The 13,574-nt window shown below is 40.8% G+C and overlaps 1 protein-coding gene across 4 annotated transcripts in view; it reads left to right on the top strand.

Moving 5' to 3' along the window:
- Positions 1-13,574, top strand: part of evi5a (ecotropic viral integration site 5a) — a 178,981-nt gene that overhangs the window by 22,487 nt on the left and 142,920 nt on the right. For all 4 annotated transcript variants that reach the window (XM_052010845.1, XM_052010846.1, XM_052010844.1 and 1 more), the window contains one exon: positions 6,510-6,742. In XM_052010845.1, the coding sequence (XP_051866805.1) occupies positions 6,591-6,742 (152 nt within the window). In that variant the 5' untranslated portion in view covers positions 6,510-6,590. The remainder of the gene's footprint in view (positions 1-6,509; positions 6,743-13,574) is intronic.

The following is a 13,574-nucleotide window of genomic DNA, read 5'->3' as shown; positions in this document are numbered from 1 at the left end:
TCTCAGGGTTGGTAATAGAAACACTGCTTTTCTTACTGTACATTAATGACTTGGACAAGGGTGTACAGACCACAAATTACAAACATAGACATAGAACATTACAGCACAGTACAGGCCCTTCAGCCCACAATGTTGTGCCGACATTTTATCCTGCTCTAAGATCTATCTAACCCTTCCCTCCCACATAGCCCTCCATTTCTCTATCATTCATGTGTCTTTCTTTCTTTTTCAATCTTATTAAATTTCAAATTAAATTTCAAATTGATAGACATAACATTAGTGATTATACACATGGTGCAAAGAGATTGGGATAACAATAATTACACTCACAGGGAGTAAAATATATAATCTGAACCTCCCAATCTCTTACTAAGTGAACATGATACAAAAGAATTTAAAAAGAAATTTAATTATATGAAAAGAGAACCCCAAAATTAAAAAAAATAATAAAAATAAACCAAAAACTTCACAAAAAAGACTGGACTGTTATTTCTTTAGTTAAAAAAAATTATTATGTCGTTAACTCTGTTCCTCTATATTCAAAGGTTATTGAAAGGGATTGGGAAAAGGTCTGCTTACATCATATGGAAATACTGAATAAATGGACTTCAAACTTCCTCAAATTTAAGCGAAGGATCAACAGTACCACTCCTAATTTTTTCTAAGTTTAAACATATTATAGTTTGAGAAAACCATTGAAATGTGGTAGGAAGTATAGGATCCTTCCATTTAAATAGAATGGATCTCTTGGCCATTAATGTAACAAATGCAATCATACGACAAGCTGAAGTGGATAAATGGCCGGACATGTGTCTATCTAAGAGTTGCTGTCAATACAAAACTTGGAAGTGTGGTGCACTGTGTGGAGAAAAGGAAAAACACTTCAAAAACATATAGACATGCTAGTGGACCAGGTAGGGGTGGGATGGGGGAGGATTGTATGTACATCATTGAAAGTGGCAGGGGAGGTTGAAATAGCTGTATAGCAATGCAGACAGGATCCTGACATATGTAAACAGACAGTGTATTAGAACAAGGAAGTCACAATGAACCTTTTATAAGAGATTAGTTTGGCTGCAGCAAGGAGTATTGTGCCCAATTCTGGGGCATCACACTTGAGGATAAGTTCTTAGCAAGGATGCTTGAGAGATTTACTAGCATGAGGGAATGAGAGACTTCAGTTAAGTGGATAGAATGGAATATCTGGTGTTATTCTTAGAATAGGAAAATCATGAAGTATCTAGATAGAGTGGATTTATAAAAAAAAACTTTGCATTTGTGTGTGAAGGAACAGAAGGCATAGAATGAAAATGATTGGCAAAAGAACCAAAAGTGACATGAGGAATTCTATTTTATTCAGTGAGTGTTTAAAGTCTGAGGGAATTGTGGGAGCTATCATGATGTTGAAAAATGAACTGGATCAGTATTAAAAGGAGATGAAATACAGGGGGTGGGGGGGGGGAAGGAAAGTGCGTGAGACTAGCTGAATTGCTCTTTCATAGGACAGACTGAACAGATAGAACATGTGCTGAATGTCCTTTGAGTGTGCTGTGATTCTGAGTTTGAATCTTTCTACCTCTGCATCTCCCTATACCACTGTGCTGCATCAATCAATATCATTTCATGATGAATTGTTTAGAGATGGGCGATAAGGTTTTGAGTCTTCATTTTTATTTGCAGAGAAGTACAGCTTTTGCCAGATTCTTCATTAGATGGGGCAAGAATTGACTGACAGTATGGGTGGCATGTATTTTGTGAGGTGGTGTACTTCTCCTGCTTACATTGGGCCTCTGTGAGCTACTGACACGTAGACATTCTCACTGCTGTCCTGCACACTCCTCTTCCACGCTGAGCAGTCATGAGACAAAGATTCCCAGGAATTGGTGGATATTACAATTTACAAGGAAGCTTCAAGCGTATCTTTAAATGTTTTCTTCTGTCTGCTTGGCAATCTCTTTGCACTACAAAGCTCAGAACAGCGGGTTGGATTTGGGAGTCTCGTGTCGGACATGTGAACAACTTGGCCTGCCCAGCAGAACCAACTTGGGCTTTAGTGCTGGAGAAGTTGGCCTTGCCGAGGATGCTGATATTGGTTCACTTATCCTTCCAGTGGATTTGAAGGATTTTGTGGAGATGGCATCAGTGGTATCCATCCAGTACTTAGAGATGCCTGCTGTAGGTAGACCAAGTCTCAGAAGCACATAGAGGACAAGGATCACCGCTACCAGTAGACCATGGGTTTTGTGCGAGGTTTGAGGTCTTGATCTTCAAACACCCTTTTCCTCAAGGAACCAAAGGCTGAAATGGTTCATTGAAGATGAGTGAATTTCATCATCGATGTCTGCCTTTGCTGAGGTGGCTCCCAAGATGTAGGAAGTGGTTGTTGGTTCCCAGGGTCTCGCTGTAAATCTTTATTGTCAGAGGATCTTTTTCCTAAAGAGATCCAAGTAGCAAGGATGAATCACAATGCTGTGTCATTGCAGCTTGATACCTGTATGTTAGTTGGAAAAATTCAATCCATTTTTACTTTACTATTCCAATATTCAATGAAAATATTACATTTTGAATGGGAGGGGAAAATTGAACAGAGGGGAAAAAGTGCTCATCACGGCTAATTGTACTTTAAGCATTAGAGCTGGTAAACAAATTGTAAACTGACGCTTAATTACTATTCACAAACATGCCTTCATCAAATGGCAATTTAAAAACATAAAATGCTGGAAACATCCAGCAGGTCAGGTAGCAACTGTGGAAAGAGAAGCAGAGTTATCATTTCAAGTTCAAGACCCTGAACCAGAAATGGCGAAGGGCCTTTGATTTGAAAGGTTTGAACTGTTTCTACACAGATGTGACCTGACTTGCTGAGTGTTTCCAGCATTTGCTGTTACTTTTTGTCAGATTTCCATAGCCTGAGGTATTTTTAATTTTTATTCATCAGTTTGCACTTACTTTTTTTCAGGAGATGATTTAGACTACTTTCAGAAAATCAGTGTGTATTTTTGAACAAAATACAATTTTTAACTACGTGGATTTGGAAACAAAATGCCAAGTATGCCCAGACATGCAGAAGTATTTAGACTAGCTATTTCAAGAAACCTGCCATTACTTGTTTGCAAGCTGCGTCATGCTATCCCTGTATGCTTATAATCAGGAATTTTGATTTGAATGTTGTTGGTAGCTGGTTGTTAAAGTGTGTGACGTTTACTGTTACACAGTGTGGAATGCTGCTGTGGGTTATTCTCTCATAGCTTTGAGCAGGTCGTCAGTGCCATTGTATCCTGATTGTGGCCAGTTTCGACATAGCTCAGCAGCTGCAATTCCAGTTTGGCTTGTTGCTGATGTAATACCTGACTCTTGAATTCTTAATGAGGAACACTGCCCTGCCTGAATTCTGCTGCCACATAATGTTTATCTTTTAAGAAAAAAAAATCAAAATCTGCAGGAAACATTACAGATGTTACGGACTCAGTGAAAGTCCCTTTAAGATAGAGTGTGTATGTGTGTGTGGGGCGTGCTTATGTCAATAGAAGATAAAGGACGTAATGACGTTGTTGAAGAAGTCAGAAGAAGGATAGAGAGAAGGGAGAGAGACACCAGCCTGCTAGTGTTCTCTATCAATGGATGAGAAACAATAACTGTGTCTGCCACTGAAATCCATGTATGGAAGTTGGAAGTAATCCGGTGGAGTTCACTTTGTTGCTGACCTGTAGAAGGAAACAGGTATTTGTGTGTGGACGACCACAATTCGGATGCTTTTCGGGGTGAGGAAGTCACTACCGAGTAAACACTGAAGTGTCGTTTGGGTTCCATCGTGGAACATTTGGATTTCGTATTTACTCTCTCTATGTTTTTCTACATCTACGTCTTATCTTCAGACAACGGTGGTTGTTGAAGAAGCCCTTGCTCATGTTTCACCTTATGACTTGCGGAACTGAACTTTAAGAACCATTCTGGAACTTGGAGTTTGGGACTTTGTCACACACACACACGACGAGTTTAGTTTTGGGGTTAACGTTCGAGGTTTAACATTTTTGAATTCTAACATACTAACATTTTTACTTTTATTTTTCATATTATCATAAGTAGTGATTAATAAAATAGTTTTTAACACTGAATCATGCTCAGTGTGTTTCTTTTGTTGCTGGTTCGTGACACAGAACTCTGAAGAGTTGTTAGATTGGTGTTAAGTGTAATAAGTAGAATTACAATGAAATTGTCACAAGGAAGAAGGTTGCTGGACCCAATCAATCTTGCACTGATCAATCTGGCTGCATCTGCAGCTGGATTCTGCATGGATTCCAGTGGCGGGACAGGTGTATTCAGTGGTCATGCACCCTCTTTAGAGAGGGGAAGATTACATGTTTCAAATCATTACACACCCGATGAACTGGAATTCCTAAGTCGAGAGTTCATTCCAAACTCTTCTGCCTCTCTGCCTTTAAAATGCTCCATAAAACTTGCCAACCTATTCACAGACCTCCACACTGAGTGTGATGGCAACTGTGACTTGCCAGTCCAGGACGCTTGGTTCTGTCTGCATCTGTGATCTCTGATCTTCTGATGAGTGGGATTCTGATCCTGCTCTGTATAAATACCAATACAAAAGCTCATACTGGTGGTTGGAGCTTTGTGGCTGCTTGTGAGTGGAAATGGGTGTATTAGAAGAAAATTGAGGGAAGAAGGCTTGGGTACTCAAGATGGAACTCTGATAGAGTAGAGCACAGAAACAGGCCCTTTGACCCAACTTGTTCATGCCAACCAAGTTGCTTACCCAAGTTAGTCCCATTTGCCTGCTTTTTGTCCATATCCCTCTAAACTTTTTCTATCCATGTACCTGTCTAAATATCTTTTAAATATTGTAATTGTACCTGCCTCTACCACTTTCACTGGCAGCTTGTTCCACATACCCACCATTCTCTGTGGAAAAAGTTGCCTCTCAGGTCCCCTTTAAATCTTTCCCCTCTCATCTTAAACCTATATCATTGAGTTTTTGACTCTACTACCCTGGGGAAAAAGACTGATTATTCACCTTATCTATGCCCCTGGTGATCTTGTATCCCTCTATAAGCTCACCCTTCAGCCTTCTATGCTCCAGGGGAAAAAGCCCCAGTCCATTCAGTCTTTCCTTGTAATTTGAGCCTTCCATTCCCGGTAACATCCTTGTAAATTTTTCCTGCACCCTTTCCAGTTTATTGACACCTTTCCTCTTGCTAGGCATCCAGAACCACGCACAGTCCTCCTCAATGTATCATTTCAAAATTTGCTTAGAGTTGGATCTTGGCACAGGAGTGCTCATGCTGGTCTGCAGATGTGGCACAATGAATATTTGTGGTCAGAAGGCCCTGACCTAGTATTTCATCATTATCTCTACTGGGATGGACATTCTGCATCTCTTCTGGGAAAGCTGCCTTGTTAACTTGACCCATGTAGATCGACTCATGTAGAGGAACAGCACCTCGTATTCCACATGGGCAGTTTCCAATCTGGCGGCATGAACATTGAATTCTTAAACTTCTGTTTGAGAAACCACTCCTCCTCTGTTCCTTTTTCCCTCATTTCTCTCTCCTCTTGCCAACTGGCCCCCATCACCCACACACTCCTCCCACAGGTTCCCCTCACTACCTCCCTCTCTTTATTCCATGCTCCACCGACCTCTCTTATCAGATTCCATCATCTTCAGCCCTTTGTCACTTCCACCTATCACCTCCCAGTTTCTGACATCATTCCTACTCTATCTCCTCCCTCAGCTGTCTTATCACCCCCCCCCCCCACCTGGTTCCACCTATCAGCTGTTGCGCCACCCCTTCCCTCCCACCTTTATCCACCGGCTATCTCCCCTCTTTCCAGTCCAGACGAAGGGTCAGGACCCTCCATAGATGCTGCCTGAGCTGGTGAGTTCCTCCAGCACTGTTGCTCCAGATTCCAGCATCTGCAGTCTCTTGTGTCTCCAAGTAGATTTATGTCGGTTGTATGTGTGATCTGATGGATTGGAACGCATGAGAAGAAGCCTGTTTTTTGTTTTGTTTATTGCAGCAAACCTTTGTAATTTAACTGGCCTTGATGTTTTGTATATTGATCCAACACATGGGTGTCATCTTGATGGTACCCAATATTCCATGTAAATCAAGCCATTCTTTAAAATGACCTGAAGAGGCAGCCAAATTTTGACCTTTGATAACTTGCTAAAGAATTCTCAATTCTAATTTGAAGTTCTGAATGCTTACCTTGCTTGACCTGGCCTAATTTCACTTATTATTCTGGGATAGCTGAAGTGGCACTCAACATTCTGACCATCGCCTCCTTGGGATTAAGGGACGTTCATTAAATTCTGGTCTTTTCAGCAGTATCCAAGTCCTGTGAATGACTTAACTCTCCTCAAGCATCATATAAAACCAATACTTTTTCCAGCATGACTGAATTTTCAAATTAAAAACAAAGGATGTTTTAAACAGGTTATTGCTTATTGCATTGCTATATGTTTAAATGTAATTATAAACTTTTCTCCTCAGGTGGCGACAGACAAGGTTGCAGAGAAGTTGAGTTCTACTCTCTCATGGGTGAAGAACACAGTGTCTCACACTGTCAGTCAAATGGCTAGTCAGGTGGCAAGCCCATCCACTTCGTCGCTGCACACTACATCTTCATCAACAACGCTCTCTACACCTGCACTTTCACCAGGATCACCAACTACACTTAGTCCTGATGACTTGGAGCTTCTTGCTAAATTAGAAGAACAAAACAGGTAAGTTTTGTATTGATCCCTGAATGTGTTTTATAAGTAAAATGATTTTATATAAAAACTGAAGAAAATGATGGGATTTCAGCTGATGTTACTTTATGGCTGTCCTCCACAATTTCTATCATGTATTTTTAATCAATGGAGTTCTGCTTGCTGTCCACATGCAGTCATTTTGTTGAAATTGCTTGATGTTTGGATTCAGTAATTAGTCAAATTAATCAAGATATCCATATAGTTATGAACAAATGTGATTTAATTGATTTGAAATGAAGAAGTCTTGGCTCATTCTTATTTTTGGTATGGGAATCTGTCGGCAGGATATGGTAATGTATGAATAGTTTTCCTGCCAGCAAATATCTTGGTTCCCAGTATTTATTGTATTGAAATTTTATGGTTAATTGGGTACTGCTCAAAGGAGATTTTGAAAATGTTTATTTCCCCTATAATTTCCAATAAGCAGAAATTCATAAGTAGATAAATTCTCCTTGTCCAAGTAATGTTATCACAATGAAAGGCTGATTTTTAAATGACATTGATTTTTGAGGTTAGCAGGCATTATCCAGAGTTTATGGTGCTGAAGCAGATATACAACTCAACTGGTTTGTGGTAGTGTTTCTACTCCAAATAAGTTGTCTTCCATATCATTTATCTCATCTCAGCCTTCTAGCATATCTTTTCAATTCCCTTTTCCCTTGTACACTTCAAGTTTCCATTCAAAAGCATTTCAGCTATTTGCCTCAATCACTTCCTGCAGTGGTAAGTTCCACATTCTAACCATTCTTTGATTGAGGATTTTTTCTTTATTTCCCAATTGGGTTTATGAACTAACGGTCTTGCATTTATGTGTCTTACTTTTGGACTTTCCCAAAAGTGGAAGCATTCACTTCACATGTACAAAATTTGACCAACACTTTAGGTTTTTTCCCATTCTTCCCTTTTCTAAAGAGTAAATCTCTCCAGACTGTCTACTTTTTTTTTATCAAGAGCTGTGATTTCCCAACACTGCACAACATTTTTACAAGAAATAGAATCATTTTCCCCTGTACTTTTATGTCACGCAATGCTTTATTGTTGAGCTGGATCATGCTTCACCTGACTTGTGTGTTGCACCTGACCCGTATGTGATCATTGTGATCTCCCCTAGTCCACTGCAATGTAATCATTACTGCTGCACTATCCTGGCCGTGGAATAATGCAGCCCGGTAACAGGCCTTTTGGTCCAACTCATCCATGCCGACCAAGATGCCCATTTAAGCTAGTCCCGTTTACCTGCACTTGGCCCATATCCCTCTAAACCTTTTCTATCCATGTACCTGTCCAAGTGTCTTTTCAACTGTTGTTATTGTACCTGCCTCAACCATTTCCTCTGGCAGCTCATTCCATATATGAACCATCTCTGGGTGAAGAAGTTTCCTCTCAGGTCCCTTTCCCCTCTCACCTTAAGCATATGCATTCCAGTTTTTTCTCTTTCCCTGGGGAAAAAAGATGATGTGCTATCTAGGCTCCTCATGTTATACACCTCTATAAGGTCACCCCTCAGTGTCCTATGCTCCAAGGAATAAAGTCTTAGCCTGCCCAACCTCATCCTAATAACTCAGGCCCTCAAGTCCTGGCAACATTCTCGTAAATCTTCTTTGCACTCTTTCCAGCTTAATGGTGTCTTTCCTATAACAGGCTAACCAAAAATGTACACAATACTCCAGGTGTGGCCTCGCCAAGATTTTGTTCAACTGCAACATAACGTCCAAACCCCTATAATCAATTCCCTGACCAATGAAGGCCAGCATCCCAATGCCGTCTTCACCACGCTGTCTACCTGTGATGTCATTTTCACAGAACTATGTACTTGTTGACCAGCGGGACCGAGGAGTACAACACTCCCCAGGGCCCCACCGTTCACTGTGAAATTCTTACTCTGGTTTGACTTCCCAAGTTGCAACACCTTGCACTTATCTGCAGTGGCCCTACAAGTCCAACTGAGCTTGAGTCCTTGCTCTCACAGGCAACCATGAGGTGGAGTGGTCTGCGAGAGACAGCTACTGTTTGCTTCAGCAGTATATCTGGATGCCCTGTGCTGGACTGCTTTGGCTTCTTTACAGCTTTCAAATGTTTCTAAATGTCTCTGTTAACAGAATTTAAAACTAGTTGAAATAGAAGCAGTTAAAAGTAAATTACTTAAAACATACTTAATTAATATTAACTAATTTATAACAAATTAATAGTTTAAAACAAAACCTAAATCACTTACCAATACAAATTTAACAAAATGTCTCACTTCAAATAAGATTGTCCTTGACTTGGACTGTGCTTCACGGTTTGCTTCTTAAAGTTATACTAATCTCTCCCAGTCAACAAATGAGATTACACAAGGTGTGATAGCTGTGGCTAGTGTAAACCTGAGGAGTCAGATGTGAAGTATCTCCAGCTGTTCAACTAAACATGAGTGGCATCCACCTGAAGATACATTGCTGGGTCCAGAGGTGGAGCAGGAGATTAGGAATGTGATGAGCTCTGCTTTGCTGTCAGTCAGAAGTTCTCTCCAGAAACCCTAGTTGAAACAGTGCAAAAATCAGTGCCAATATTTTCAAATAGTTTTGTTGCCTTGTGTTGTTGACTTGGCTTTGCTCAAGTATATTGCAAGATCCCTGAGAACAGCACTATTGTAGTTATGTCACTGGTCTAGTAAGGTAAAGGCATCAATTGAAGGTGCATTGACATGAATTCAGACCTTCACTGGAGTATATAAGTTCAGTGAGTTGAATAAGACATTCATGCCAGAAATTGAGTCTGTGTACATATACACAAAAGTAATGGATTGATGTTAAAAGCTTAGTTTGTTTATCATTTTCCCCTAGGGATCGAAATCCTGTCCTCCTTCATCTGGGCTTTGTGACATCATATAGTGGAATGTCATTGACTCTTAACTACCCTTTGAAATGGCCACCCTTGCCACTTCAACTGTATCAAAAAGGCATTGACCTGACCATGAGATTTGGACACCACAATGACAAAAATTGCTTGTCATTGGAACCTCCCTGGAGGATTCAGGAAAGGAATAAATTGGAAATGCTTTCTTACACAATCAAGCAATAGCCTGATTTCATTCATGCTCGAAGAATCATACATTTTGGCCAGTGTCCCCAGCATTGTTCCTATATATGTTCTGTTAAAACAACAGAACAAATCCTCTAGTGATACCAGTGAGGTGGTAGTGCGAGTCAGTGATCCTTGATATTAATTCTGGACCCCTTAAAATCAGATTGCACGTGAGCAAGTGTTAATGGCAGCTTTGACCTTCTAATTACAACTCTCTGCCTGTCCACACCTGGTTAGTTGGTCCCCCCCCCTTTCTGTTGAGCACTACTTAAAAGGATCACTGAGATTAGCAGGGGCACAGGAAGTACTCTGTAATGGGGACTTCAGTGTTCTGGTTGATTTGGTAGATTCACCACTGGCTAAGATGCCACATTACAGGATGAATGACTGGGTCTGTAGTTAGGAGAGACCCAGCTCAAGGGGGAAACAGAACTACTTGACCTCATCCTCTACAATTTATCTTACGAGTGCTTGATAGTATTGGTAGGAGTGACCAGTGCACATTCCTGGTGGGGACAAAGGTCTGCCTTCAACTGAGGGCCACCCTCAGTTTTGTAGTGTGGCAAGGCTATTGTGCCAAAAGGGATAGCTTAATAAGAGATACAGCTGGAACTAACACTTCTAGACTTGTCAAAACTGTCATAAATATTTGATTTTGGGGAAAAGTTTCAAAAGCTTAAAAAATGGATTAACAGGTCATTTAGGTTCAACAGTCTTGGAAAGATTTAAGAGATTATTAGTTTAGGAGTGCTCTAATGTGAAAGTTTTTGAATTAGCAAAGTCTTGCCTGAGACTCCTGTGACTGTTCCTTGGCATTCAAATCAAGGGCAGAGAAGATCCCTTGCATCTCCTCTGAATGAGCAAAGATATTCATTGAAAGACCAGGTACAGGACATTTCAGCTCAATTCTCACTTGCACACTGAACAGTGTAAGGAATACAGTGTTTCGGTGAAGCTGACTGCCCAGCAGGAAATTACTGGGGATTTCAGCTTTCACATGTGGTCATATGGGAACCTTGAATTTACATTCGGTTATGAGGCGGCATTGGGCACAATGCTGACAGTTTCACCATTGTTATCTTGTTAATTTTCTGTTTGTGCCACTTAGTTTGCAGGTAGGCTCCAGCAGTGCCAGATACAGAGTGAAGGTCTGTATGTTATTGCAACATTATCAGGGCATGCTCAGCACTTGAAAATGAGGTATGGTTAGGGGGAGGAGACTCAACTGTTTAAAGTCCAGATGGAAGAGCAGAGGTTTATTTGTTTGGACTAACTGGACAATGTGCTAGTTGATTTTTATTTTGAAGTTGTATTGGAGAATTATGAGCCTCACAAGGTAGGGGGTATTTTCAATTACTTTTGTTTTGTGTGGAAACTGACCATTATTCACAATTTGCTAAAATATGTTGGCAGCAGTTAGAAGTTCAGTGAAGTTGGTCATGTTGACTGAAGCATATCTAATATTCTAATCAATGATTTGCAATTTGTTCAATTTACTTATTAACATTCCTTCACTATTTTACTTGCTATTATTTAAGTGTTGTGCCTTCAATTCTGTGTAATTAGTTTCATGAAGTGGATGAATGACAACAGTCCTGGGTGGCTTCACTCTTGGAGAGAACAAGCAGCTAGCAGCTGGGGGTTTGTGTGGAGGTGGGTCAGATTCGAAGAGGAGTGGAGACTGAGGGATGCGGTTAGAAGTGGGGGTTGAAGGTAATGAGACTGAGGCAGGGAGGGACCAAGGTGGGTGTGAATTGTGAGTGTTGACGAGGTAAAAATGTTTTTAGCAACGTCATATGTTTGTGTCCATTTATGTATGTGGCATGTCTGTCTGAGCTTGGAGTGCATGTCTGTGCAGCATAGCCTCCAATTGTCTTGGACCTTCTTGCCATTGAACCAAGATCTTGCTCTGTCAAGACCATGCGATAACTATGTATAGCGACTATTCCTTACTAGAAGGATTCAAGCACAGGCACATTCCACTCCTCACTAATGGAGTGAAAGCTTTGATCCAGAATGTTTGCCTAAGAAGGTGACCTATGCTTAATTATATTGTACAAGTTGATTGCTTAACAGCATAAATTGTTCTTGGAAAAAAGTAGCAAGTACTGAGTTCAGACGATCAATGTGTGCTTTGTGTAGGTGGGATTGTTTGCGTTGTCGATGCTGTAGGATATAATAAATGGCTGATGTCCTCCAAACTCCTACCTTTTCCACTGGTATGAATTATATCCAGCTTCATATTAATATTTATAACTTGCTTATTACCATTGTTATGACCAATTTTAACCTCAGTCTGTTTGAATTGGTCATAAATTTCATCCACCCTGACCCTCAACACTGGTGCTCTCCAGCTCAGTCCCCTGCTCTACTCCCTGTGTACCCACGACTGTGTTGCCAGATACAGCACTAACTTGATCTTTAAGTTTGCTGATGATGCACTGTTATCAGTCAGATCAACAACAATGATGAGACTGGGCACAGGAGAGAGATCGCAAACCTTGTTTCATGGTGTAAGAACAACCACCTTGCACTTAATGTCAGCAAGACAAAAGAGTTGGTTGTTGACCTAAGGAAGGTGGGGGGGGGGGGGGGTGGGGTGGATGTGGGTTAGGGAGTTGAACACAACCCTGGCCTCATCAATGGAGCTGCTGTAGAGATGCTTGGCAGCTTCAAGTTCCTCAGCATCCATATCACCAGCAACCTCACCTGGTCCCTTCATACTGATGCAGTGATCCAGAAAGCACATCAACATACTTACTCTCTTAGCCATATGAGAAGATTCGGCTTGTCCACAAGGATTCTCTCAAACTTCTACGCATGCACCACAAAGTATCTTGACAGATTGCATCTCAGCCTGGTATATTAAGTGCTCTACTCTGGACCAACAGAATCTGCAGAGATGGTAAACATAGGCCAGTGCATCACAGGGTTTGCCCTTCCTTCCATCCACTCACTCGACAGGGTACTTTGCTTCATGAAGGCTAAGAGTATCGTCAAGGATACCTGCTACCTTGGCCATTCCCTTTTCTCTCTTCTTGAAAGCCAGGACATCCAGATGCAAGACCAGTTTCTTGCCCACTTCTATCAGACTTCTAAGCCAATCACCTCTTTCATACCCTTCCTGGTGGTGCTGCTATGCTCTTGTACTTTTAATTTTACCTCTTATTCTGTTATTGTCACTTTAGCATTTTTTTTGCATTACTTCAGATTCGTATGACAATCTTTACACCATTCTGCTGTGTTACATTCTTTGTTGTATTTATTGTAGCATTTATTATTACCATTTATACAGTTTACTCTGCATGCAAGCAAGGAATTTCATTGCATCCTGGCGTATGTGACAATATTCTAATTGGATCTGATCTAAGAAAAGGTGCAGTCCTCAGAACTGCTGGAGTGTTTTGGTGCCATCTTAAAAGATGGCCAGAATAAATGGTGATGAATCCTGTCCTGAAAAGAAGCAGAGCACTGTGATTTTAGCAAAGACAAAATGGTGTTAGAGGAAGTATGAAACACATTGAGCTGATATTGGCATGCTTTTTGTTACAGGGAGAAAAATCTCATAAATCAAGGACATGTATCCTAAAAAGTCAAATGGGACTTGCTCAGTTAGGCAACTTGGTTGTCATGGATGAGTTAGGCCAAAGGGCCAATAGCCGATAGATAAATGAACATTTGTAAGTGATGGAATACCTACCCGTTTTTACAAATCCTGTGTGCTTTCAGATCCTTTTAC

This window comes from Pristis pectinata, chromosome 3 (genome assembly GCF_009764475.1).
Source record: "Pristis pectinata isolate sPriPec2 chromosome 3, sPriPec2.1.pri, whole genome shotgun sequence".
Taxonomy (NCBI): Eukaryota; Metazoa; Chordata; class Chondrichthyes; order Rhinopristiformes; family Pristidae; genus Pristis; species Pristis pectinata.
The sequence above is the reverse complement of the archived record's forward strand: the minus strand, read 5'-3'. Positions and strand labels throughout refer to the sequence as shown.